This window comes from Phyllostomus hastatus, unplaced genomic scaffold (assembly GCF_019186645.2).
Source record: "Phyllostomus hastatus isolate PE091 unplaced genomic scaffold, TTU_PhHast_1.1 phas_scaffold_501, whole genome shotgun sequence".
NCBI lineage: Eukaryota > Metazoa > Chordata > Mammalia > Chiroptera > Phyllostomidae > Phyllostomus > Phyllostomus hastatus.
In genome coordinates, this window is record NW_025334033.1 from 69,282,866 (window position 1) to 69,309,788 (window position 26,923).

The window sequence follows — 26,923 nt, forward strand, 5'->3', positions numbered from 1 at the left end:
GTGTGAATTACAGGCTGAAGTTCCGGGAGAAAGTGGCGGTGCCAGTGATTGAGTTGGTCTTCCCACCCCCGCAAGGCCTGGGGGGTGGCTGCTGGCTGCCAAGTGCTGCAGGAGGCGCTGCTGGGGGCGGGGGGGGGGGCGGGGGGGCGTGTCCCCTGCTGGGGCTGCCCCCCCCAGCATTCCTCCGCACAGCCTCAGCAATCGCTGACCCAGATGTGGATGGGAGGCCTGGCCGATGCACGATGCACTCGAGTACTGGGTTGGCCCAAAAGTCTGTACGTTCTTTTGGGTAAGATAAAAGTCACCTTTTTCTTTTTCACCGATACCTTTATAGATTTGGATATTTTGAGTGTGTTAGCTGTCTCCCTCGTGGTATAGCGTTGATTGTCCTCAGGTAAATGCCTGGGTTTGATCGCTATCAACTTCAGCGGCTCCTCCCGACCGGGGAGCCTCGCCCAGAGAGAAACCTCCAGCACGGAACCCTGCAAACCTCTCTGGACACGTCCAGTCGGTCACAGCGCCTTCTCCGTGCGCCGCACAAGTCTTTTTCTTTTTTTTTCTTTGCGTTTCAGTTGCATTTTTACCTTTCTTGAAATAATAAAGCATAATATGCCAAAAATGTTGCTTGTTTTCATCCATCTTCAATATTAGAATGGCTACACAAAAACTCACCAATTTTCACAGCTGTCACAACACGATTTAACAAAGTTGTTTCAAATGCAGTTCAAGACAACCAAGCGCTGCTGGAGCCATCGCGTGGGAAAAGCCAAACAAACTTTTTGGCCAAGCCGACACCTTGCAGCCGAACGGCGGAGACGGCAGGCCCAGCACCTACCTGCGCACTGTGGCACCGTGACCGTGTGGGAGGGAGAGGGGGTGGCAGGGGGAAAGTCCCCGTCTCCGTCTGCTCCGGCTGCTGTGTACAGGGACGCACCCCAGAGAGCGTGCTCGTAAAAACACGTGTTTGCTTCTCGTGGTTCTGGAGGCCGGAAGTCAGAGACCAGGGTGCCAGTAGGGTCGGGTTTTGGGGACGGCCCTTCCCTGGTCACAGACGACCGTCCTCTGTGTCCTCACAGGGCGGAAGCAGCAGAGGAGCTCTGTGGGGTCTCTGGCATTAGAGCACTGACCCCAAACCCTGGCCGGGTGCTCAGTGGGTGTGTGTTGTCCCGATGCGCCAAGGTCGAGGGTTTGGTCCTCGGTCAGGGGACATGCAAGAGGCAACCAGTGAACGCATGGGTAGGTAGAGCCACAAATCAACGTTTCCCTCTCCCTTCTTCTCTCTCTAAAAAAATTTAGAGATTAAAAAAAAGAGTGCTAACCTCCTTCACCAGGGCTGCACCCTCAGCACCTAAAGGCCTCACCTCCTAACACCCAACACCACCTCACGGGCACACCCTCGGGGATTAGGGTTCCCAGGTGAATTTTGGGTGGGAAACATTCAGCCTTTAGCAAGCAGGCTCCCTGCGGTGGGGACATTTTAAAGGGACAAGGACTAACGCAGGAGGCAGGAGCTTGCAACACCGCTAGGTGGGCTGAAACCCGTGGGCCAGAGAGCCAGGCGTGGGGAGGCGGGGGGGGGGGGGCGCCATGGGGCTGGCTGAGTGCCAGAGTGTGCGGTGCGGCGGTGACCCAGGGCCCCGGGGCCCCGAGACCCGTGCCACCACGGCCTCCCGGCACCTAGGGGAAACAGACGGAGCGTCAGGGTGGGTGGGACACTTTTTATACAGTGTACACACCTTGATGATGGAGGAAACGCTCAGACCTGTGGGGGATTTCTAGGAGTTTCAGCCAAATGGACGAGAGGCCAGGGAACAAGTCCTGGAATGCTTCTGGAGTGAGTGTGCTGTTTCTTTTTTAGGTTTAGCCTTAAGGCGGGAACTTGAGGAAGAGGGCGCATGTTGGAGAAAGCAGGGGGTGGGGAGGGCCTGCAGGACAGTTTGCAAGACTGCGCGCCCCGAGGGGCCGGAAAAACCAGATCACCGGCCTTTGCGGGCCCTGCGAACCTGGGTGTGCAGGGACAGAAGGGCCCCTCTGAGGCAAAGGTGAGCCGTTTACTAGAAGGCTACGTGCCTGGGGCTCGGCTACCTATGATCTGCCCCGCGAGGAATTCAGGATCAGATCGCCCTGTGAGGTCACTTCGGGTCGCCAGGCCTGTGTGATTCATCGCAGGGCCCCTTTTCCTGCCTGACCTCAGCCTTCCCACACCGGGCGTCCGATTGCAGCGGGCCCGTGTTCACCAGAAGCCCGGTTACCGGGGAGTCCGGGGATGTTTTCACCTGGCTGGTCCTTGTAGTCCTGCGCGCAGCCCAGGGAAGGAGGCGCCCAGCTCACCTGTTCCCCAGCCCGAGGCTGGAGGAAGGCACCCCCACCCCGCCCCGTTCCCAGGTGTGTGCCCAGGTGTGTGCGGCGGGGGACGAACGGAAAGCAGCAGCCCTGGAGGGTGGGCCGTGGGGCTTGGCTCAGCTTCGCACACGCAGCGCAGCGGGGGCCCTGGGAGGCATTCCCAGAGCGGGGTGGGGGTGGGGACTTTTCTGTAGCTCATCGATCCACGGGGAGAAAAATCGATGAAGGCCGGTGGACTGAAAAAGTAACTCAGGCTGGAGTTTTTCGAGGGGAAAAGAGCCAGATCGTAACTGATCTGCTGGCTGTACCAGTCACACAACTCACACAACGCCACAGCCCACGAATGGGACACGTGCGAACGCCCAGCCCGCACGAACTGCATTAAAGAGGCAGCCGCTGAGCGAGGGGGCGGTGGGGGCAGGCAGGGAGGAGAGAGGTGGGGGACAGGAAGTAGAGGAAGGCTCTGGCTCGATGCAGAAAGGAGAGCAGAGGAAGAGGGGCGGGCCGGGACCAGAGAGGGGGGACCTCGACAGTGAGCCTCACACGTGACAGGCAGGGTGACTCTGGCCTGCTCCCGGGAGAACCATCCGGAATGCGGTCCCAGAGGCAGGCTCCAGCTCCTGCCGGGGCCAGCCACCCGGATGTGGGTCTCCCCGCCCCCAGGCCTCGGGGCCTCCAACGTCACGCCCTTGCCCTGAGTCCAACAGGTCAGTGTGTCTTCAGTCCCCCGCCTTGCCCGGGGTCATGAGTGCGAGTCTTCCCCTCCCTTTCTTTGTGCTCCCGAAACAGAAATAAATACACAGGGTCTGGCACAAATCACGCCCCCTTTCTATTACAAACCCTTTATTATAAAACCTTCAGCATGTCATTCTGTAACTCCGCGCACCCTGTGCCCCTGTGGGTGAAACGTGCGGATTAGAACTATGAATGATCACACCCATATTGTTACCCTACCGACCACACCCGGGCAGGCCTGGCTTCTGCCGGACCCGGCGTATGAAGCAGAGCGGGTGGGGGGAGGGGGCAGGGGGAGCTTTCGCAGACACTGAGGAGCACACTCAAAGCCCGAGGCCCGGGTTGCAGAAACCCGCAGGTCGGAGGGCAGCGGCTGTCAGAGGGAGGGCATGCTAGGAGGTGGCATCCAGGGCGGCGGCAGGGGGAGGACCCAGCAGCCAGGGCTCTGAGGCCGGGAGGGACGGGCACCGCTGGGTCACGGTGGAAAACCCCGTGTGACTGTGAGAGAGACATCACGCCGGGGAGGAGTTGGGCTGATGGAGCCTTCCAGAAGAGACCAGGGCTGGAGGGCTGACTTGGGACGGCCCCGTGACCTGGCCCTGTGACCTGGCCCGGACACCAGGTGGCCACCAGGATGAGCACGGAAAGGCCGCTGGCGGTTCAGCCTGCCCTGACACCTCCCCTGCGTGTCTCACGTGCTTGGACTGTGCCAGTTCTAGGGTCTCTCGTGACTCAAACTCTGTGACTCGCCCCAAGTGAGAGAACGGTAGCCCCCCCCTTCCCCCAGGAACGAGCGGTTTCCTGAAGCATGACTCTGGTCTGCTGGTCCTGGCTGCGCTCTGGGGGTGACTGAGGGCGGCTGCCCGGGGCACTTGCTCTTGGGTGAGGGGAATTCTTTGCGGCTGTATTTTGAGTAGTTTACTGGGGGGACAGACTGATGAGCCCCGTACACCTGAGGCAGGGCAGCAAGAAGCTAGGAAAACTCCACCCTAGCTGCTGTGGCTCAGTGGACTGAGCGCGGGCCTGTGAACCGAAGGGTCACCGGTTCCGTTCCCAGCCCAGGGCACGTGCCTGGGGTGCAGGCCGGGTCCGCAGGAAGGGGCGCACGAGAGGCTACCACACGCTGATGATCCTCTCCCTTCCTTCTCTGTCTAAAAATAAAATCTTTAAAAATTTTTTAATCAAAATTGGTGAATTTTTGTGTAGCCATTTTAATATTGAAGATGGAAGAAAATACGCAACATTTTTAGCATATTGTGTTTTATTATTCCAAGAAAGGTAAAAACGCAACCGAAATGCAAGAAAAGATTTGTACAGTGTGTGGAGAAGGTGCAGGGGCCGATCGGATGTGTCCAAAGTGGTTTGTGAGGTTTCGTGCTGGAGGTTTCTCTCTGGACGAGACTCCACGGTCATTGGGGTGAGGAGTTGAAGTTAATGGCAATCAAATCGAGAGACATTCATTGAGGACAATCAGTGTTCTACCCCATGAGAGATAGCTGACATGCTCAAAATATCCAGATCAATGAAGTGATTGGTGACAGTGAAAAAAGTCTTTTGTTTTACGGGAAAAACTAAACGGACTTTTCGGCCACCCCAACACTGACACAAGACCCAACAACTGGAGCGACTTACATCCAGCTACGGGCTCACAAGGGTTCATCCTTCCTAACCAAGGACACTTAGGAGCACGCGGGTTGCACATCCCACCGCCCTGGTTCCTCTTCATGACTCTTTTAAAAGAGAGGGGTAGGGAGGAAGAGGGGAACATCCATGATCGGTCGCCTCTCATAAGCACCCTCACTGGGGACCAAACCTGCAGCCTACGCATGTGCCCTGACTGGGATTTGAACTGGCGACCCTTCATTTGGCAGAATGACACCCAACCGAGCCACACGGTCAGGGATTCACTGACGTTCTTGGAAAATGAAACCAACCAGAAAATAACTCCAGACCCCACTGTACACACATTTTAATGAGTTAACATCTCCAAAGACACACCTGGGAAGCTGATGAAAGTTCTGTGAGACCCCCCACCCCGCCGAGACCTCCCTTTGGGTTCTTGCTAGAGCAGCCCACACCTTGTGTCTCGGCTTTATTTTCTCCTAGACTCTAAGGGTCCCCACGAGAGTTGCAACCAGGGGAGCAGTGGGTGGCGGCGGCAGCTCATCCTGGGATGACTCCCCGAACCTGTCTCCAAGACCCCCCTTTTCTCTGACCTCCCTACTTTTACTTTTATTTCTTAAAGAGACAAGCAGCCCCCCCTGGGCTCCCTCCTGTTGCTGCTTCTACTTCAACCCCTTGCTCTGTGTCCCCAGCTTTAATCAACACACTCGCAACATCACCTGGGCTGGTGCCGCAAGCCCTTCCCTGCACAGAGAGCCCGCGCACTGCCCGCTGGCCCGAGGCGGACCTGCTCCTCCGGTCTGTGACTCAACAGTGATGAAACAAATGCCGCGGGCCCTGGGGACACAGTGACTGACTCCAGGGACATTTCAGAGATGGAAAAGGCCCACGTGCCCTGGACGGAGCATCCAGGTGCTGAGCAGTTAAACAACTCCCTCCTGAACCACAAGAGGAGGAAGCAGGAAGTAAGGGGAGCAGCTGAAGGTGGTTAACCACTTCATTACAAGCAGCTTTTTTTTTTCCAAAGATTTTATTTATTTATTTTTAGAGAGGGAAGGGAGGGAGAGAGAGAGAGAGAAACATCCATGTGTGGTTGCTGGGGGCCATGGCCTGCAACCCAGGCATGTGGCCTGACTGGGAATCGAACCTGCGACACTTTGGTTCGCAGCCCGCGTTCAATCCACTGAGCTACGCCAGCCAGGGCACAAGCAGCTTTTCAATGGGGAGGGAGCTTTCAACTGTCCTTGTTCCTTCTGGTAGGGAAACGTTGCCGTTGGCTAAAGCGCCCAAAAGATCCGAGAAACAAAAGGAGAAACAATAAGGGGGGAAAAGCACAAATTCAAAATCGATGATTTGGTTTCCACGACGTTTCTTCATCACTACCAGCTTTTCTGACTGTAAAGTGGATGTGTATTTGTTCGCTCATTACCTGCTGCCCGCTGGATCAACGCACCCATCGAGAGGCGTTTGTTTCGATGGGAGACGGTCACTGTACATGCACTGTTGCGGCAGCTGTGGTGACAGGCTTTTCCTCGTGACACCGTTCGCTCAGTGTGGGAGTCTGGCTGGGAGACTGCGTCAGCTGCAGCTGGGTGGGTCAAAATGAGATTATCTTTCCAGAGTCAACCTGCTTGAAGGATTTCCTTTTTCAAAAAAAGATTTTATTTATTTTTAGACAAAGGGGAAGGGAGGGAGAAAGAGACGGAGAGAAACATCCATGTGTGGTTGCTTCTCTCTCGCCCCACCCCCCACCCTGGGACCTGGCCCACAACCCAGGCAGGTGTCCGAATTGGAAATTGAACCGGCGACCCTTCGGTTTGCAGGCCAGCACTCAATCCACCGAGCCACACCAGCCAGGGCGAGGATTTCCTTTCTGAATGTGCTTCTGAGAAATAGGCACACACAACACCTTCACGCAGTCTCAGGCAAACAATATTCTTTATTTTCCTCACATTCCAAGAACTAAACTGTAAACTAATTCCAAGACTGATGACTTTTTCTAGAATTGTCTAATTTCCAGACATTCGTTGGTTTGCTTGCAAAGTCCTATCACTCAGACAGTGCAGAGGATGGGCCCTCACTGGTGTGTCCCGGTTGGTCAGAGCACCGTCCCCGTGCCCAGGGTTAAAGTACAGAAAAGTGGACCAACCAACCTGTGTGTCTCTCTCTCTCTTGAAAAATATAGCAGAAGGGAAGGAAACTCTGAAGGACAAACAAGCTCAGCCCCTGGCCAGTGCCCAGCCCAGTGGAGAGGCACCTTGCTGTCCCCCCTCGCCCCGTCTGAGCACGCCAGCACTCACTGAATGGCGAGCGTGTCCCAGCTCTGGGTGCGCAGGAGCGCGGAGGGCCACAAGAAGGAGGAAGGAACCGCCTGCCTTCCAGAAGCTTCCCACCTAGGAACTATCCAGTAACGAAAAGACAGCTGGCCGAGTAGTAAGGGCTGTTACCTGCTGTGGGGGGCATGGGAGACCAGGAAGGGGTTCTTTGGGGGGGCACTCTGAATGGTGTGAGGAAGGCTTCCTTAATAAACTCAGGGCGTGTGGGCCAAGGCACCAGGACAGAGGGGCACAGCCACCAGCAACGAACCTCCTTGGGGGCCAGACGTCAGGGCAGAGCAGGAGGGAGAGGAAAACAGTAACAGATGAGTAAACAGATGTTTATTTAGCACCTACTGCAGGCCAGGTTTGTGTGCATTATTTCACTCAAACTTTCCAACAATCTTACAGAGTGAGAGTCCTATGGTCCAGATCCAGGGGCCCAGACAGGGTTAGAAACGCGAGTGAGATCACTTAGCCAGTGAACGGTGGGGCAAACGTTCAAATCCAGGTCTGCCTGGCGTCAGAATCCCTGCTTTTTCTGCTTTGCCACCTCTCCGCACCGCCCAGCTACAGCCCGGCCGGGCTCCACAGGCCAAGGGGGTAGCAGAGGACACGCGCAGCCGCCTCCCCAGGTGTTCCCACTGACCGCTCCCTCTGGGCCGGCCCGCTTCCGGCCGGGACCAGGAGGCAGACGAGATTGGGCCCCCGCCCTCGGAGAAGGCGTACTTCGTGGGAAAGCAGACGCATCAGCAAGCCCTCCCGTTGTAAGGTCAGGACGACTGCAGTCTGGCAGAACGCTGTGAAAGTGCCCACTCGAGGGGGGGTGTCCTCTGAGCTGTTTCGGAAGAGGAGTCGAGCTGAGGAATGAGGAGGTGGGGAAGGACACTCTGGGCGGCGGAAAGAACGGTCTGGAAACAAAGGTATGGACGCCACGGCGCACGTGCACACATCCAGAGGGAGCAGGGCAGAGGGAGAAGCCAAGAGGCCGGCCAGAGCCCTGCCGAGGGGCTGGGTGACCCTAAGGCCCCGGGCCCCCCCGCAGCTTGGACCCGGGAGTGATGTGGTCTCGTCTGCATGCCAGAAAAACCTCAGGGGGGCCTTGGGGGTAGGGAAGACAGGGGCAGGCGGAGGAGCCGGCTGGCGGAGGGCTAGGTGAGAGCCGGGCGGGGCCTGCTCCAGGGCAGGTGCGGCAGTGACGCGCCCTGTCGGCTTCAAAACCGTGGCCACTGTTTAGGAGGCAGATGCATCGGGGTCGGTGGCTGCCCGGTGGGGACTGAGACACCTGTGGCAGAGGGCGAGGGAAGGGCGAGGAGGGCCGGTCAGGGGACCCAGGGAGTGAGCTGCCCGTGGGGCCCCCGCAGGGCGCGGGTCTAGAGCTCTGGGGGGAGTCCCGACAGGCAGAAGCTGGGCGGGGCCAGCACAGAGGTGGCTTTGAGCCGCGAGAGCGGGTCGGGCGGCGCGGCAGGGCGGGCAGAGCAGCGAGAGGGGCCCCAGGCAGAAGGGAGAGGGCGAAGACAAAGGAGAGTGGCCGCGCCGGCCAGGGTGGGGGTCCCAGGGGCAGAGGCAGCCCGTGCGGAGTGGTGAGAGGGGGTGAGTCCTTCACCTGTTCAGGCGCAATACGAGGTAGGGGGCGGGGCGTCTGGAGGACTGCGGGAGACACGGTGCCCGGTGCCAGGACCGACAGGTAGAGCGGGAGGCAGGGAGACCGGCAGGTGCCCTGGGGGGCGGGGGGAGACAAGCCACGTGCAGGGACACAGGGAACAGGGGGAGGTGGGGCAAGAGGACAGGCAGAGGGCGCAGCTCGGCCAGGGGCGGCAGCGCGAATGCGGGGTGCGTGTCAGCGTGTAGGGGGGACGGCACAAAGGGACAGCTGGAGTGCGAGGAGATGTTTTTCTTTAGTATGTTAATATGTCAAATTACATTAATTAAAAAAATTTTTTTTTGAATTTAGAGAGGGAAACAGTGTGTAATTGCCTCTCACGCACCCCCTACCGGGGACCTGGCCTGCAACCCAGGAGCGTGCCCTGACTGGGAATAGAACCCGCGACCCTTTGGGTTTGCTGGCCAGCGCGCAACCCGCTGAGCCACACCAGCCAGGGCAGGAAATAAGTTCTGATCCCCCCAATTTTCGTGAAGTAGGCGGCCGGGGAATCGGGCCACCGCAGGGTGTGGGAGATGGACAGAAGAGGATTTCTTGAGGACTCTGAGGGAGGTAGCCCCGAGAGTTCGCTGAGCACGGCGGTGCAGGGGCTGAGTCGGGACAAGGAAAAAGGGTTGTCGAGAGACACCGCGCACTCAGCCGGTGCCGAAGACCGCAGAGACCTCCGGACACGAGCGGGGTTTCCGCCAGCGGACCCCACGTTTCAGAGGTGCAGACAGCAGTGGGCTGATCCAAGGGGGAAGTGTCGTCAGCCGTAAGCAGAGCGGGAAGCCGAAGACGCTGTGACCGACCGCGGCGTTCCGGTCTGGGGAGGAAGGCGGGGTCGCGGAAGGGTCTGCGGCCGCAGCGCCGGGGTACCGGCAGGGCGGGTGTGAGCGCGGACGGCGCGGGAGCCCGGGAGGTCCAGTGTTGCAGACGCGGCGCTGGGCGCGGGCACCGCGAGGACACGGCAGCTGCGGGGGTGGAAACGAAGGTGACCGGCGTCGCCAGGGTAACACGCAGAGGGCCTGCGCCGACCCCAGCCCTCCAGGAGTCACCTCTGGCTCAGGTTTGGGGGGGAAGATGGCAGACGAAGTGCCCAGTCGTCCATGAGCGCAGGGGAAGCTGCGCGGGTGGGGTGGGCGCTGGCCGTTGACCACTGGGGTGAGCGCTGCCTCGGGACGAGCGGCCACAGGTCAGGAGCAGACACGCGGGCCGTGCGAGGCCGCACTCCGGGCATGACGATGCAAGGAGACGCCCGTCCCCTCCTCGGGCGGCGCAGGGTGGCGGTTCACAGCAAAGCCAAGTCCTCTGCCCACCCCACCCTCCCAACCCGGCACACACAACAGGGGGCCGCCCGAGGAGAGGAGGAAGTGTGCCCTGAAGAGGGCCTGGAGGCTGGGGGAGGGGCAGCGCAGCTCCGGACTGGGCTGGGGTGCGCTGCGGTGCGGTGAGGAGGGCTCTGCTTCCCCCAGCGGCGGCCGCTGACCCCACCGTGACGACGACCCCGCTAAGTCGTCTTGGGTTCGCCCAAGCATCTGCGTCGCCAGGGGAACGGAGCCACAGCATCTGCGTCGCCAGGGGAACGGAGACCGGGGAGACGCCAGCAGCTGGACTGCGGAGCTAGACACGCTCCCACAAACGGCTCCGCCACTGGGAGATGGAGTTCTGACCGACACAGGAACACAAAAGCAAGTTAGTTTACTTAGTCATTTATTTATTTGCGAGGGGAAGGGAGGGACGAAGCAAGGGAGAGAAACATCAGTGTGCCGGAGAAACGCTGCTCAGCTGTCTCCCCACACGCCCCCAAACCGGGGACCTGGCCTGCAACCCGGACATGTGCCCTGACCGGGCATTGAACCCACGACCTTTCAGTCTGCGGGACACCCAGCCTCCCCGAGCCACACAAGCCAGGACTGTTTACTAGACTTTTAATAGACAATAATTCACCTAGCTCAGAGATTAAAAACCTATCGCTGATGACAAATCTCTTTTAAAATCTTTATTGTATTTTTTTTTACATAACCTTTCAGTCCCCTTATATCCCCCTACCCTCTAGGACAAATTTCTTGCCGTGTGAGCGCCGGGCCCTGTCGGTTCGCATCAGGCCCACAGCCCACAGGGCCCGGGCGCAAGGCGCAGCCCCGCAGGGAGACGTGTGTGGACAGGGCCCGTTCACCCAGCAACAAGTGGGAACAGTGGGGAGGGGCTGGAACCAGTCCTGGGAGCAGGAAGGCTCTTCCCGCCCAGGTGGGCGTCTCACCTACCATTTCTGCGGATGCCCAGGGCCCCTGAACACTGGCGACCCTCCGCCTGCGGGAGGGCCAAGACAGTGAAGAGGTCAGCCGTGCCAGGACTTTGCAGATGTCGCCTGAGTGACAGACGGCACACCCAGGCCCTGAGCGTAGGTTTGGAGGGCTCCAGCCTGCCCTTCCCACCGGTCCGTCCCGCAGCGGTCCCACCTTCCAAGGCCCGAAACTCCAGAACAGTCTGCACGACCAGTCCCCCCCCACCCCCCGCTTGGGTGGGAACGTGGAACTGGGTTCCTGTGCAGCGGGGGGTGGGGGGAGTGGGACATGTGAGAAACCCGCAACTGCAGTTCCAGTGAATTAATTTGATGGTTTATTTCCAAGGCTAAACATAGCCTTTTTGTACTGAGTGCTATGGGCTTGATAAACTTACAAATTTATCAGCTGATTTATTTTATCTGCTCCCTTTTCAAAGAGAAAATAACATTAAGAAGCCAAGGCCCTGGGCCGGACACCGGGCAGCCGGGCAGCCCGACCCTCTGGAGGGCCCCTCCCCCATCGGGCTGGGCTCCCTTCGGGCAGAGACAGGTGTCTGCGAGCCGTCGGCCCACGGCCCACCGCCCCTCCACGCTGCGGGCTCCGTGAAGACAGGCGTGTGTCCTGCCCTCCGCTGTGCCCGGGCCACAGAGCAGAGCAGGTGCTTGCGAGCCGGGAAGGAACCGCCCGGCTCACCTAATGCCCTAGTTGCCGCCTTCTGGAAGAACGGGGAAATCCCTACCCCGCCCACTCCCTCGGAGGACAAGGGAAGTCCCCAGTCCCCGCAAGCCCTTCCCATGCCACCACACTCACCCAGCCCACGCTCACCAGCAGACGCATATGGTGACGCCCGTGTTCGTCACCCTGCAGCAGTGCGCTGTGGAACGAGACTGGCTGTGAGAGCTACCACGGGTCCGAGGGGGGTTTTCTGCCCCCGCCACCCCCCGCCTCGCTAGAGCACCTGCGCCACATTTGCCCGGAGGGGCAGCGGCAGGAGCAGCGGCCACACGAGTTAGCTGAGCAGCTCCTCTGCAGGGGCGGCGCATTCTGACCGCAGAGCAGAGAAAAACGAGGCTCGCCTACCTTTTCCAGGTGCCAGCAGCCACCATCACCAGCCGCCCAGACACCAACTCATGCTTCCGAAATCTCCCAATGTCGACTCCACACAGAGAGCCGTCAAGCTGCCCACGCAGGCCACTCAGGACAGAAACCCTTTCTGAGGTTCTTCATCTGTTATTAAAGATTTCAACTCCACTTAGATTTATGGGTAGTAACCAGATTCATTTACTGTCATAAACCACTCAGCCTCAGAAAAGGACTTTGTCTAAGACCTTTCTTTTAAAAGGTGTATTTACTGTTTAGAGAGGGGAAGGGAGGGAGTCAGAGGGAGAGAAGCACCAGTGTGTGGGTGCCTCCTGCACACCCAGGCGTGTGCCCTGACTGGGAGTGGAACTGGCGACACTTTGGTTCACAGGCCAGCACTGAATCCACTGAGCCAACACCAGCCAGGGCATGACTAAGGACTTCCAAAAGTAAAAGGCAAAATGCCGCATAAAAGATGGGCTTAAAAGACACGCACAGTGAGGCCGTTTCACCATAATTTAGCTCCATACCTAATATATGCATTGATTTGGGGGGTGGCCTGTCCCTTTAATAGCTCACATTTCACAGATTCCACAACTAGGAGGAGTAACTGTAGCTTAAATGATTGAGGAAACTGTGCACACCTGTAGTTTTCCATCCAACTTGTAGGACAAGTCGGGGGCAACCCAATGAGATTCAGAAACATGAATTTTCATCCCGATTGTTCCAAATATTTTCCTGGAGGCTCAGCATGGGCTCAGCATGGGCCCGAAGTGGAACGGAGGCTCGGCAGCCCAGCCAAGGCCCGGAGCGATGGCTCCAGCTGCAGACTGCAGTGGCCCCGAGCAGCTCCCGTCCTGCCCCGCCCAAGCCTGCCATCCTCCATCCTGTAACGGATGCAGAGAAGCAAGGGCTCACCTAAAGCAACTTCAAAAGAACTTAGACCTTAGAACTAACAAAAAGGCAGTTTCACAAGGCAGCTAAATTAGTCTGTGGTCAGGGAAATTCTTTAACATGAGTTCACTGCTTGAATCCTTCCCAATCTGCTAGAAACAGAACTGGTGGAATTAGAAATCAGTTAGCCTCCCAATAATCACTAAACACGATACTCTCTGGAAAAGGCAGGGAAAGAGAGCCACCGGTCATCTGAAAACTACATCCTTTCTTCTCCCGCCCACCCCGACGCCTCGGCTCCTGCCCAGGTGTCCCTTCCTACACCCTGGGCTCTCACACGCCAGTAAGGGCACTGAATGGAGGGGTCAGTAAGCGAATCGTGCGGAAAGGAGGTGAGGAGACGTCCAGAGTTGTGGCTACTGTCCACATCTGCCCAGCCATTTGTGAGCGCTGACATCCTGGAGAGTCTAGAAAGCTTTGTACAGCTCTTAGGATTCGTACAACATTCTTCTTTCTCCTGTAGCCGCGTTTCCGCACTAGACTGGAAGCTCTGTGTGAAGCTGGAGCTTCCGAGTCAGCTGAGAAGGTCAAGCACCATCACACAGAACCACGGTGTCTGCACTTTCCGCTCTACCTTGTGATGGACCAAAAAGCAAACCATCGTGTCGTGGACAAGCTTTGAGCTCCAGACGGACACAGCTGTGGTCTTTGCAAGCGGGAAGGGTAAAATCACCCAAACACTGGTGTAAGAGAAAGGCCAGATTAAGAGGGGTTAAATCATTCGCCTTGTTGAACAAACAAAAGGACTCTAGACGGTTAAGGGAACACTCATTGGCCCAATTCATTCTGCCCAAACAAGAACAGAAGTAGTGAGGTTATCCCTACTCTAGAGTGCCCTGGCTCTGAAACTGCAGTTTAACCTGTTCTTTTCAATTGATTTGGACTTTTAGCAGCAAGTACAAGCAGGCTGGCTGGAGCTGATACAGCAGAGTCTTTACACGTCTAGTCAGAAGTTACTGGCTTAGCCAAAAAGTTAGTTTGTTTTTTTTCTGTATGACAGCTCTAGTAGTGCTTAGTTGTCTTCAACTTCATTTGAAAAATTTTGTTAGATTGTATTGTGACAGCTGTCATACCAGCATGCATTAAAAAAAAACACGCCAAAATTAGTGAATTTTTGTGTAGTCATTTTAATGTTGAAGGTGGAAAAAATACACAATATTTTGGACATATTATGCTTTGTTATTTCTAAAAAGGTAAAAACACAACTGAAACATAAAAAAAGATTTGTACAGTATATGGACAATGTACTGTGACGGATCAAACGTGTCAAGAGTGGTTTGCAAAGCTTGTTGGTACTACTAACATTTTGACCAAGTAATTCTTTGTGCCTTGGGGCTGCCTTATGCATTGGAAGGTGTTTAGTGAAACCCCTGGCCTCTGCCCACTAGAAGCCAACAACAGGACATAGTCTATGTACTCAAAACATTCAAATCAACAATGCTGTTGGTGGAAATGAAAAAGATGTCCTTTATTTTACAGAAAAAGTGTGACGGACTTCCTGGCCACCCCAACACTCCACAGCCGAAGAGTGGGAAAATGTTACCACAGAACACTGGTGGGGGGGCGGCAGGGGGTGCAGTCTGCCAGGTCCCCTTCTGCAGGGCGAGTTTTAAAAGCTCCTCAGGAGCAGGTGCTAGGAGAGCATCTCGGAGCGTTCTCACACCTGCCACCCTTCCTGGCAGTTCGGAAAACCCTTTCCGGCTCTCTCCACGCAGGATCTCGCAGGCTACAGACCTGCTTGCGCCTCAGGAGCCAGGCTGCTTCACTGGGCACTTCCCCTTTCCTCCAGCATCTACGGGGAAGTCTCTACGACCTGCAAAGACACTTTCCCACCAGTTAACTAGACTGGGGAAACTGAGGCACGTAACAATTCTCCCACAACTGGTTTTCACATGTGAAATATTTATGCAAAGGATTTTGTAAGCTACGAAGCCAGAAATGACTTATTTCAACAGATCTGACTTTGCCAAACTGGGTGGGTACCACACTCCAAGAGATTACTCAGGTTTTAAAACTCGGATTTGAAAGGAATATGATCTAATATTCTCAAAAATCAAGTCCAATGCCATTTAGAAATAAGTAGGGACCAAATTAGACTGACCAAGTCACTTCTCAAACATCGGAAAAGTCAAAACGCAAACATTTCTCTGATATGGTCTCATAAAGACATCTACTTGTTTTAACGAGTGGGCGCTTTGATGAACTTATTACAGTCATCATAATCAGGGACCTGACCTGCAGGAACACGCTCCAAAAGACAAGAGTAAACATGGACAACAAGCACGAAGTTCAACAAATTCACAGGGGCGTCAATTTGGCCAAACACGTACAACAAAGACACACCTTCCCAAGTTCTCCGTTTTACATCACCTTCCGAAAAAAAAAAATCAGGCAATCTCTTTATTTCTGTTGTTGCTTTAAACCACTGTCAGGTCGGCCAACAGAATAGAGGCAAAACCACTTCGCTGCAATATAACTCGCTATACAGGAAGGTTTAACTTGCCGTTTATTCTTAAGGGAAAAAAATCTAGGCTGTTGCTAGTATAAGGAACAGGGCGGGAAAACTGGGTAATTTTCAACAAAAAGGAGGCAAAGCCTGGTGGGTATGAAGCGCCTCCAGGAAAGTGAGAAACGTGAAGACAGCAGTCAAAAGAAACCACGGTTGGCTGTAGGGCCAAGAAAGGGAAGCTCAGAAGGAAAACGTAGAAAACTGAAAAAAGCCACACGAAGAGCGGCCGAGACCCCGAGTTCTAAGATCTAGCGGGAAATAGGCACTAACGGTTCCGTCCCAGGTTTCCGCGGGTCACAAAAGGATAACGGACACTCTCCCAACGGTGGACCCGGGGACTCCGCGCGCCCCTTCCACCCGCTCGCCCCGCGCGGCCACCCTGCGCTCGGCCCTGGGCCCAGGCGGGAGAGGTGAGAGCATGGCAGCCAGCGGACATTGTCCTCTGCTGCCCGCCCGCCCGCCTTTGTTCGCCGGGCCCTCCTCACTCACCCCGCCGCCATTGCCCGCTTGAGCCAGGAGCCAAGAGCAAACGCCATCCCACGCGAAAAACAAGGCTCAGGCATTTCTCGTCAAAACAGACTTTATTGGGGCGCCAGGGGCGCCCCGCCCGCTCCCCCATTCAACCCCCGACCATGACCCCCGCGCTCGATCGACCCGTCCTCCCCCAGGGTGCACGGCGCCGCACGCACCGCTCACCAGCTCCCGAGGCGGTGGCTGCAGCGGCGACGCCCCGATCCCGTGTGCGGCCCGGGGCGACGGATTTGATGCTGTTGCACCGCGGAGGGCGGGAGTAGCACGACTAGCGGCGGCGGCGCGCTGACGTCACGCGCCGCGGGCCAGCCAGCGCGCGCGGGGGCCGTCCCGCCTGCCCCAATCTGGGAGGAGCCCGGGGGAGTGGGCGGGGCCGAAGCGGCGAACCAGCAAACCGATTGGCAGGGGAGGAGGAGCGAAAGGGCAAGCGGGCGAGTGGGAGGGAGGCGGGGCGGGGCGGACGAGCGCGGAAGTCTCGCGAGGCCGAGCCCGAGCGGAGTGTGGCGGCGGCGGCGGCGGCAGCGAGATCTGGGCTCGGGGTGAGGAGTTGGTATTTGTGTGGAAGGAGGCGGAGGCGCAGGAGAAAGGGGGAAGCCGAGCGCCGGCCCGGAGGGCGGGAGGAGGCGCGGCTAGAGAGGGAGGCCAAGGCGCGGCGAGGCGGGGCGCCGGGGCTAGCAGCGGCCGAGCGAGCGCGGGGCGCACCGAGGCGAGGAGGCGGGGAAGCCCGCCGCCGCCGCCGCCGCGCCCGCCCCTTCCCCCCGCCCCCTCTCCCCCCGCCTGCCCGCCGCCTTCCTCCCTCTGCCTTCCTTCCCCACGGCCGGCCGCCTCCTCGCCCGCAGCCCCGGAGCCGAGGCCGCCGCGGCCGTGGCGGCGGAGCCCTCAGTCATGGCCTCGGGCGACACCCTCTACATCGCCACAGACGGCTCTGAGATGCCGGCCGAAATCGTGGAGCTGCACGAGATCGAAGTGGAGACCATCCCGGTGGAGACCATCGAGACCACGGTAGTGGGCGAGGAGGAGGAGGAGGAGGACGACGATGAGGACGGCGGCGGCGGCGACCACGGCGGCGGGGGCGGCCACGGGCACACGGGTCACCACCACCACCACCACCACCACCATCCTCCCATGATCGCGCTGCAGCCGCTCGTCACCGACGACCCGACCCAGGTGCACCACCACCAGGAGGTTATCTTGGTGCAGACGCGCGAGGAGGTGGTGGGCGGCGACGACTCGGACGGGCTGCGCGCCGAGGACGGCTTCGAGGACCAGATCCTCATCCCCGTGCCCGCTCCGGCCGGCGGCGACGACGACTACATCGAGCAGACGCTGGTCACCGTGGCGGCGGCCGGCAAGAGCGGCGGCGGCAGCTCGTCGTCGTCGGGCGGCGGCCGCGTCAAGAAGGGCGGCGGCAAGAAAAGCGGCAAGAAGGGCTACCTCGGCGGCGGGGCCGGGGCGGCGGGCGGCGCGGACGCGGGCAACAAGAAGTGGGAGCAGAAGCAGGTTCAGATCAAGACCCTGGAGGGCGAGTTCTCAGTCACCATGTGGTCCTCAGGTGAGCCTCGGCTCGCGCCGACCCGCGCCGGCCCCCGGGATGTTTTTGTTTTGAAGGGAAGCCATGTTTTATGTGTGTGATGGGCGCCGCCATCTTCTTCGCAAGGCAAGTATGGCGGCCCTAAAAGATGGCGGGCGGGCCGCGGCGGGGGTGGCAGGCGGCCGCGGCTGCGGCCCGAAAAGATGGCGGCGGAGGAGCGGCGCCGCCCGCTAGGCCGCAATGGCGTAGTTTCCCCGGGCGGGGCGGTCCCACGGCGCGGGCGGGGCGGGGCGCGCTCGGGCCAACGGACGGCCCGTCCGCTCGTTGTCCGCCGCCCCCTCCCGGCGGGCTCCCCGCGAGGCTCGGGGGTGAGGTGCGCGGAGGGCGTTGGTGGGGCGTGCGGACCTCGCGCTGGGGCCCGGCCGAGCCTTCCGCCGCCGTGTTCCCCCCGCCTTCCTCTAGGGGGCGTCTCTCCCCTTCACGGCGCCCCCGCCCCCTTTCCCGGACCATCCACTGCTCCCGGGAGGCGCCTGCCGAAGGGGGCGGGGGCGCCCGGCCCTTTGCTCCCACGCACCGCGCAGGCCAGACCCCGCCCGCGCGGCGTTCGCCTTCGCGGGGCGGGACTTGCGCGGCACGTAGGGCTGGCGCGTGCGGGCTCCGCGTCGCTGCCGGGCCTTGCCAGTGCTCCTTGCGGCGCGTCGTGGCGAGGGGCCGCGAGTGCTTGTAGATAGTCCTTTCCGTTTGACATTTTGGAAGTTGTTTGCTTATTTGTCTCTCTGCAAATATGCGGGTTGGTTAAACCAGGAATTAATAAAGTCTAATACATTAAGGTTTTACGTGTGTTTTCTGCTTGATAGAAAGCTATCTCCTTATTTTCCCCGTGAAAAGGATTCTAGAAAACGTCTGTTACTCTTAATACTGTTTTGAGTCAAGGCTAGAGAAAAGATCTAAGGCATGTGTAAGTCTTTCATAAAAGATACAGCTATCAAAAAGCTGGGTTTTTTCCACGTCCGGATCTTAGTCATAATCTTTTTAGTTAAGTTGCTGGGACAGTAAATAGATTGAGATTAACCCTGCCGTAGCTAGTTAGCCTAGTACCTGTGATCGTAGAGCCCTGCCCTCATAATTACTTGAACGCTATTTCATGATTCTGAAAGTTGGATGGAATCTCCAAACGGGACCTTGGAGTATTAAGGGATTTTTAAAATTCAGAGGGACAAATGAACTAGACGGTGAAAAGGTTGGACTGAGAATGAGAAGCTGGTCTGGTTGTATCTATTGGAAGCCCCAAGTTGAGATAACTGCAGCTGCTCCGTGGGCCTGTGGCTCAGGCCGAAGCCGAGGGGTCGGAACTGCTGCCGAACCCTCAATCGCAAGTGCTGACAGGCGCTGCTCCGCCTTTCAGAGGCCTTTGAGGTTAGCAGGAGCTCCGTGTTCAAATGGAACTCGTCCAGTTGCGGACTTAACGATTGTCAAAAGATGTCTCCTGTACATTTGGGTAGCTGAGATGGGTTGCCCACTGATTATATCGAAACTAAAAGTCTCGTTTTTGTCCTAATAGGAAAGGAATGAGGGAGGGGAGGAGAAGTGGAGGTTTTGGTTATGATGAGTTTGCTGAATGTAGGACACCACTCGAACTTATCAGGTAGAGGTAACATTAACCACGTAGAATTAAATTCACTTTTTCTCGTTGTACGTCCTGTTGATTCTATAGTAATCTAGAAACCAGGCATTTTACATGTTCTCCATTTGATCTTACCAAATTGCTAACCTACTTTCCATACCCTGAAAATTTTGTAGTGTGGCTCCCCTAGGCCAAGTGATACACACCCAGCCGGGCAGCGGTCGCAGTCCTGGCCCTGACGGTGGGCAGCTGATGGCCGCTGGAGTCCGCACTTGAAAGTCATACTTCCCCTGTGCGAGTGACCGCTTACTGATTGCGCTGTTTGGGGTTCGTTGTTGTTTTAGAACTAGTTGTGGTGCAGAGTACTCTGCACAGAGATGGTTAGAAATATATGATGGTAATAACATAACATGGCCTATTTTTTCAGACATGTTTTGTGGTAATCTATCCACCTTCCTTCTTCTTGTGGTTTGGAATTATTACCAAAGAGGAGATAAACAGTTTGTAATTAACCATGCATGTCCTAAGTTCTAATCCTGAATACTGCGGTTTCATCTTCAGACCTGGAGTGAGAATTGGTGCCAGGTGAAGAAAGCAGGCAGGTGACTTGTTAAGCTCAGTTCGCCTGTGTGTAGGCGGCGTGCTCTCATTTGACCCGAGGCATGAGGGTCTCGGCTGCACTGTGGTTTCCCTCCGGTTGGCGTGAGCTGTGCCCAAGCCGGGGTTAGTTATCTGAAGTCCTAAAAAGTAACTTTACATACAGGGTAATATTCTCAGTGCTCTAGTTACTTATTAGTGCCTTTTAGTTTATTTACTTATTTTTTATTTTAAAGATCTTACTTATTTTTAGAGAGGGGAAGGGAGGGAGAAAGAGTGGGACAGAAACATCAATGTGTGGTTGGTTGCCTCTCCAAGCACCCCTTACAAGGGAACCTGGCCTGCAACCCAGGCATGTGCCCAGACCAGGAATTGAACTGGTGATCCTTTGGTTCACAGGCTCGTGCTCCATCCACTGAGCCAAACCAGCCAGGGCTAGTGCCTCTTAGTTTAAAAAATAGGAAGTTGAGCCTTGGCTGGTGTAGCTCAGTGGATTGAGCAGGGGGCTGTGAACAAAAGGGTTGTGGTTCAAATCCCAGTCAGGGCACATGCCTAGGTTGCAGGCTAGGTCCCCAGTAGGGAGTGTGTGAGAGGCAACCACACATTGATGATTCTTTCCCTCTCCCTCCATTGCCCTCTCTGAAAAATAAATAAGTAAACTCTTTTTTTTTTTAAGATTTTATTTATTTATTTTTAGAGGGGGGGGAGAGAGAGAGAGAGAGAGAGGGAGAGAGGGAGAGGGAGAGAGAGAGAGAGGAACATCAATGTGCGGTTGCTGGGGGTTATGGCCTGCAACCCAGGCATGTACCCTGGCTGGGAATCGAACCTGGGACACTTTGGTTCCCAGCCCGTGCTCAATCCACTGAGCTACGCCAGCCAGGGCAAATAAGTAAACTCTTTAAAAAATAAATAAAAAGTTGAGTGGGAGCCCAGTATGTTTGTGGAAACCAAATATTGGGGTTTTATGGGTTGTGGTGGTGGTGGTTGTCGTCGTTGTTGTGCATCCTCCCCCTTTGATTTCCACACAGTTGACAGTGATACATACAGCTGGTGTCTTCTGAGTGGGACAGCAACAAAGGAATGTAGTTCTATAGGGTGGGTAGAGATCTGCTTTTTTTTTTTTTTTTTTTAATTGATACAACTCACACGTGCACAGTTTAGTGGTTTCTAATATATTTGCCAAGTTGCGCAACTGTCACCATTGTCTAATTCCAGAACGTTTCCCCATCCCGGAGAGAAATGCCATACCCGTTACTGCCCATTTCCTTCTCTCCCCGTCCCCGCCAGCCAGCGGTCTGCTTTCTGTTTCTCGGGGTGTGCCTGTTCTGGACACTTCATTCAAATGGAGCTGTGCAGTGTGTGTGTCTGGCTTAGTTGGTTTTCAGGGTTCCCTCCTGTGGCAGAATGCACTCCTTTCTGTGTGTGGCCAGACAGTGCTCCGTTGTGTGGCCAGCACAGCAGCGCCTTCTTACTTTTCGGGTGAGACGGTTAAGGCCTGGGTAAGGCTGAACACATTTCAGTATTTAATCACAGTTCAACTCTATTTTCAATGTGTGTCTTTAAAGATTTTGTTTATTTTTAGAGAGAGGGGAAGGGAGGGAGAAAGAGGGGGAGAGAAACACCAAAGTGTGGTTGCCGCAACCTGGGCATGTGCCCCCACCGGGAATCGAACTGGCGGCCCTTCGGTTTGCAGGCCAGCACTCAATCCACGGAGCCACACCAGCTGGGGTAGTATTCTTAATTTATTGCTTCAAGGCCCACATTTGGTTTTTGTCCCTGGCATTAACTAGTGAATATTTCAATATTGCCAGATTCAGGGCACAACACTACTCATCACTACTATATAGGAGTGACATACTATTTTACAGTTTATCATAAACTAAATCACTTAACTAAATCGTGAGGTCGAGTAGGGAAACTAATGATAAAGACAATATTAAAACATTTAGGTTTGAGAGAAACCTAGAAAGGCTTTAAAATCTTGATGTTTCGCGTAGTTAGAAATTGGGGCCTTCACTCAAGGCTGTTGATATTTTAATGATCTTCTGTTAGACCAAGTGTATGTAGATTGAGTAAAACATCTTAAGACCAAAAAGCCTTTGATGCTAGAATCAGTAAATTGAAAGAAAGTCAAAAAGCCTTCAGTTTTTTCAGTTTCACGTATTCAGAAAGTTCGGGTATGCCGAAATAGCTGTGACCATTTGCCATTCTGCATGGATCTCCATTTCCTCCTCCTTTACGGCGCTGTCTGTTGCTAAGCAGGAATGCCTGTGGGCAGAAACCCCCACGGAGCCCAGCCGGAGAAGCCCTCTCCAAAGCAGTCAGGTCGGCCCTCCGTGGGGCGGCCACCGTCCTAGAGCCCGGTTCCTGGCCCTGGCCCTGGCCGTTCTGCAGGCCGGGCGTGCAGGTAGCGTCTGTGCCGGCAGCGCCTCTCCTGTCCCAGCCGCTAACCTTCTCTCTCCCGGCCCACCGTCAGCAGCCGGCTTCCCGAGCGGGGAGAGAGAAACCCCCGTCACGAAAAGGTCAGTTCCTAGCATTTTTGGCTTTTGGAAGAGAATAAATAAAATAATATTTTGAAAGTTTGCCAGGCTCCTGGGTGGATATTTACAGGAGGCCTTTCTATTTGTTTAGTTTTTGAAGTCTGCTTAGTAAGGTCCTTCTTTAAATCCACACCAGAGGACCCGCCTGTCGAGTGCAGGGGACCGAGAGAAGCCTCCGGGCGTGATCGCTGGCTGTGCAGCACGCCAGCCCCCTGAGCCGCGCCGGCCAGGGCGGAAGTGAAAACTTGAAAGTGAAAACTATTAGGGGGTAGACTCTCAAATTCTGTGTTTTTAAACTTGGTGTCTTAAACACCACTTGGATGTTGAAAATGACACCCATTTCACTACTCTCAGCAAACTACTAGGAAGATGTGGGAGGTCCTGGAAGCTGGCTGGCTTTGTCGTGTAAATCCGTGCCTCCCGTGCATGGAGGGCTTGAGTGACGGTGCAGGAAGGGAACCGTTTCCTAGAGCAGAGTGTCTGGTGTCATTAGGTCCCATTCTGTTTAACTCTGTGGTTAATTATCAATAACAGCGAGCCCCGTGGTTTCTGGTAATCATATTAGTAACATCATGAGTTCCCCTTTAGAGGGCACTGACCAGAGCCTCTCAGTTTGGCATGTCTTAACATCTGACCTCGGGATGTTTGTAAAGGGACTTGTTTGGAATAGGGGGTCTGTAAAAGCGTTTCCAGTTCCTTCGTAGCAAAGGAACTCTCCTCTCCATGTGCCTCTGTGACAATAGGAAGTGACACATTCCATTTCTTAAAGCAAACCTCTTTAGTTTTTACATGACCTGGTGAATATTAGGAACTCTCTTGAGTAAAATTCTTTTAAAAATTTTATTTATGTACTTATTGTTAGAGAGGGGAAGGGAGGGAGAAAGAGAGGTAGACAGATGTCAGTGTGTGGCTGCCTCTCACGAGCGCCCCACTGGGGACCTGGCCTGCAACTCAGACACGTGCCCTGACTGGGAATGGAACCGATGATCCTTTGGTTCGCAGGCTGGCGCTCAACCCATTTGAGCCAGGGCTAAAATTCTTAATAATCACTCAATTACTTTTGTCTTGCACTGTGGTTTCAGATATGATTAAACATTAAAACAGTCTAAATGGTTGTGATGGGCTTTTTTTCCTTGTGTAAATATATATGGCTTCTATATTGGGTACGTTTTTATAGATTCTTAACAGGAACTGAATACAGACCTGGATGTCACACAGATACATAACGTATATTCTGAATTTTCTAAGACTTGGAAATCAGATGACTTCAGTCTTGGGCCTAAAAACCCCTCAAACGACAATGTGAAGATGCTTAATGTCGCTGAGAGCTGTAGATTTAAAAATGGCTAAAATGCTAACCTTTGTCTCGCATGTTTCAACACACCCGCACGGCAGACCTCCCATTGCGTCCAGTAAAACCCAGACTCCTGGTCGGGGCTGGGAGGCCGCACCCGCCTCGGCCCTTGCTCTCCTTCCCTGCTCCTCCCCTGCTCCCACTTCCGCTCCAGCCTTCCTGCCTCCTTGCAGGTTCCTTGAACTCCTTCCCTAGCACTCGCTCCTACCTCTGCTTCCAGTGCTGTGACCTGGTGCTCGTGGGCTTAGTCCAGCCACCGTGATTTTCCAGTCTTCGTGGCTGTAGAGGCCTTCTCTCCCCATTCAGACCAGTGCGTGCGCACACTCCGCTCCACCACTCCGTCTCCTCGCTTTTCTTTTCCTCGTAGTGCTGTCTGAGAGCGTCTTGCCCTTTCTTCTCTTAACTTGCTGCTTGTCTGTCTGCTTCCTCTGGAGTGTCGCCCTGCAGCTGTAAGGATGGCACGGGCACATGGAAGAGGCTTGGTAATTAACTGAGTGTGCCAGAGTTGTAGCCTGTAGCCCAAAATGCCATGCTGGTCTGTTGCTACAGGGGCGGAAAAGCCGTGCGGAGGGTGGGAGAGGGTGGGGCGGCGTGCCCTCAGAAAAGGCCTGGACTAGATTCCCACTCTAGGTCTGCCACCCACTGCGCTTCCTTGGGTACATTACTCGGCATTTCTGAGGATTGATTTCTTCAACCAGAAAACATGGGGTTGATACCTTAAAGATGTTGTTGGAATTGGGGAATGTGGTCGTTGGTGGCATAAAACAGGTACTCGGTAAGTGACGGTCCCCTGTTTAAGTTCTCTGGCAGTGGGGAGGCGTCGAAGCCGCCCGAGTCTCACTCTGTCTGTTGCTTAGCAGTGAGTCTCACATACTTGGCTCTCCCCGTTTCGGCGAAGGTTGGGGGTGGCAGTGGTGAGGAAGTAAGGCCTTAATGGTTAGACCAAAGTTGCCGGCCTAAAGTGGGAGGTGTGGAGAAACAAAATCGAGCCAATCCATAACTAACTAAATAGGTACATAAATACGTGAATTGGTAAAAATAGGAAATCGAGATGACAGAAAAAAAAAAAGAAGAAGCATTAGGGTCTCAACCCTGAGGAACTCCCTGGAAATTGAGGTGAAAAAGGAAACCATAACTGCCTCCGTGAACTGATTCTAAGATGGGAAAGACTTGCAAGGAAAATCAAGCTTTTCTGAGGACTGTCCTAAAGTAAACTGCTCTGTGGGAGAAGCGGACCCTGGCCGGCAGTAACGCCCTGGTCCCAAGCAGTCTAGTGCCACGGTTCTCGAGCACCTTAGAGCGGCCAGTTAGACTTCAGGTGGAACCACCTGAAGATGCATAATTTTCTGTGTTCTCTGCCTGCTCACTGTAGTTTTGAAACAAGTTCGGCATTCTTTAGAACCCATTAAGCAAAGGACCTACTGTGCTCCTTAAACCCAGAAGGGCGGGGAACGTGGCCCACAGGAGTGTGCACGCCCCTCCGTTCCAGACACAGTGGCTGGCCTTCCTGTGTTATCTTGTCTTAGCCTCGTGAGGTGGGTGCCATTCTCCTCACTCGCTAACCAAGGAAGCCAAGCGAGGTTCAGGGACGGGAAGGAAAGGTCTCTTGAAGGGACAGTCTGGGCTTTCGAGTGCAGACTGGGCTTAGACAAGGGGATGAGAGGGGCCAGGAAGGGGAGGTTGTATTTCTCCGGTACCTTTTTATCAGACATCGAATCGCTAGAGAAAACCAGTTTGGTTGGAGCACAGGGCAGGTGAGATTCCACTTCTTAGCGTCTTCGCTGGGCGTGTAGGGGGCTCCAGCCTTTCCATCTAATTCCTCAATCACACCTTTTTGACTGAGTTATTTTCCGTCTCTCTGCTTTGCCTCTCAAACTAGACTTACGGTGATTATACTTTTGGTGACATACAAGGAAATAGAATAGCTGAGATACGGACTTACTACATACTCTTTTTTACCCTTTGAGTAGTTTCATATGCAGAAAAATAGAGAATGTATTTTAACTGTGAATAAATTGATTATCCTGGTGAAATAATTCAAAATGTGTGCCCCATATATGGATGGCGTATATGGATGGCTAGCTTTTGCTTTTCCACCTTTCATTTTAAGGGTCAACTGTGTACAACATTTTTTAAAGTAGATTTAGACACCTTGCTTCATTACCATGCTTCGTCTAGACGTGTGGTGGTGTCACCCCATTGCCAGGCGGTGCAGCGCAGTGGCATACGTAACATTTTCATATTGAGGATGGGTCGGTTAACTCCTTTCCCCCCGTCTATACAGCAGATCTATTGCTAGAAATGGAAGGAATAGAATGGCCGATGCAGACAGTGAAAGTCTTTATTTGTATGCATTTTATAACAGTAAAATGTGAAAAATAAAACTAAAAAATTAATAACTTTCATTGCTATACTTCTTGGACAAAAGGGAAATGGTACATGTTCATATGGTCTGTAAATATAATAAAAGTTTCTCTTGGAGTATAAAGCCAGCAACTTTTTTCTGTCCCATATTGCATAGAAAAGAGAACAGGGCAGACAGGTCAGGGTGGATGAAGAAAAAATGCAGCTTTGCGCTCGCTGCTCTGTTTACGCCAGGGAGCAGGTCCCCTTCCTCACACAGAGCTGCTGCGCCTGTCCCGTGCTCCTTCGCAGACCAGCCCTGGGCTCGGCGGGCGCAGCCCCCTGGGGCGGCCCAAGCGGCAGCCCCTCTTGCAGGAGGTGCCTCCTCTGCAGGAGCAGGTGCGGGGGCCGTGTTGGGGGGTCCGTGTCCAGCACGGATGAGGCAGGGGGGCCAGGCCAGAGGCAGAGAGGCACTGGGCTGGCGCCAAGCGTGTAGAACACTGTAAATGTCCGCTTGGTGGAGACTTAAGAATTTCTTTGGCAAAAAACTCAGTAAAAACTGCCAAATAATAACAAACGCTGACATTATTTGATCTGTTGCTTCAATATATGTCCAGTTTTTGGTGAAAGGAGACCAACATTGTCTTTGATTTCTTCTGGCCAGAGAACCCAGCATCGCCTCATTTTTCTGGCCGTCTCCTTCAAAATGTGATAATTTTTCTCTATGTAAATTGTTTATTTCCTTGCATTTTGTTGAATAGCTAATGACCCTCTTTACAATTTTTGTACCCTTATTTTTAAGGAGTTCCAAATTAACTTCCAGGTATACACTGTTTATTGAGCAGTGAGTAAAACGCATGTGATAATGCGAAGTGTATGTATATTATGGAAATGTTCGGTAACCACAACAATTA

At 54.8% G+C, this 26,923-nt stretch overlaps 1 protein-coding gene and 2 long non-coding RNA genes across 3 annotated transcripts in view; 2 read left to right on the forward strand and 1 right to left on the reverse strand.

Moving 5' to 3' along the window:
• Positions 1-6,890: 6,890 nt before the first annotated feature.
• LOC123808787 lies at positions 6,891-12,141 on the forward strand. The gene is made up of 3 exons (XR_006783829.1): positions 6,891-7,939; positions 10,134-10,353; positions 12,036-12,141. It is a non-coding gene; the product is annotated as an uncharacterized LOC123808787 (long non-coding RNA).
• On the reverse strand, positions 10,190-16,227 carry LOC123808788. Its single transcript, XR_006783830.1, has 4 exons — positions 16,179-16,227; positions 12,027-12,173; positions 11,772-11,820; positions 10,190-10,326 (listed from the first exon to the last, which is right to left on the reverse strand). It is a non-coding gene; the product is annotated as an uncharacterized LOC123808788 (long non-coding RNA).
• Positions 16,228-16,755: 528 nt separating this feature from the next.
• The window catches only part of YY1 (YY1 transcription factor), a 29,460-nt gene continuing 19,292 nt past the window's right edge, over positions 16,756-26,923 (forward strand). The window contains exon 1 of the mRNA XM_045823632.1: positions 16,756-17,572. Within this exon, the coding sequence (XP_045679588.1) occupies positions 16,906-17,572 (667 nt within the window). The 5' untranslated portion in view covers positions 16,756-16,905. The remainder of the gene's footprint in view (positions 17,573-26,923) is intronic.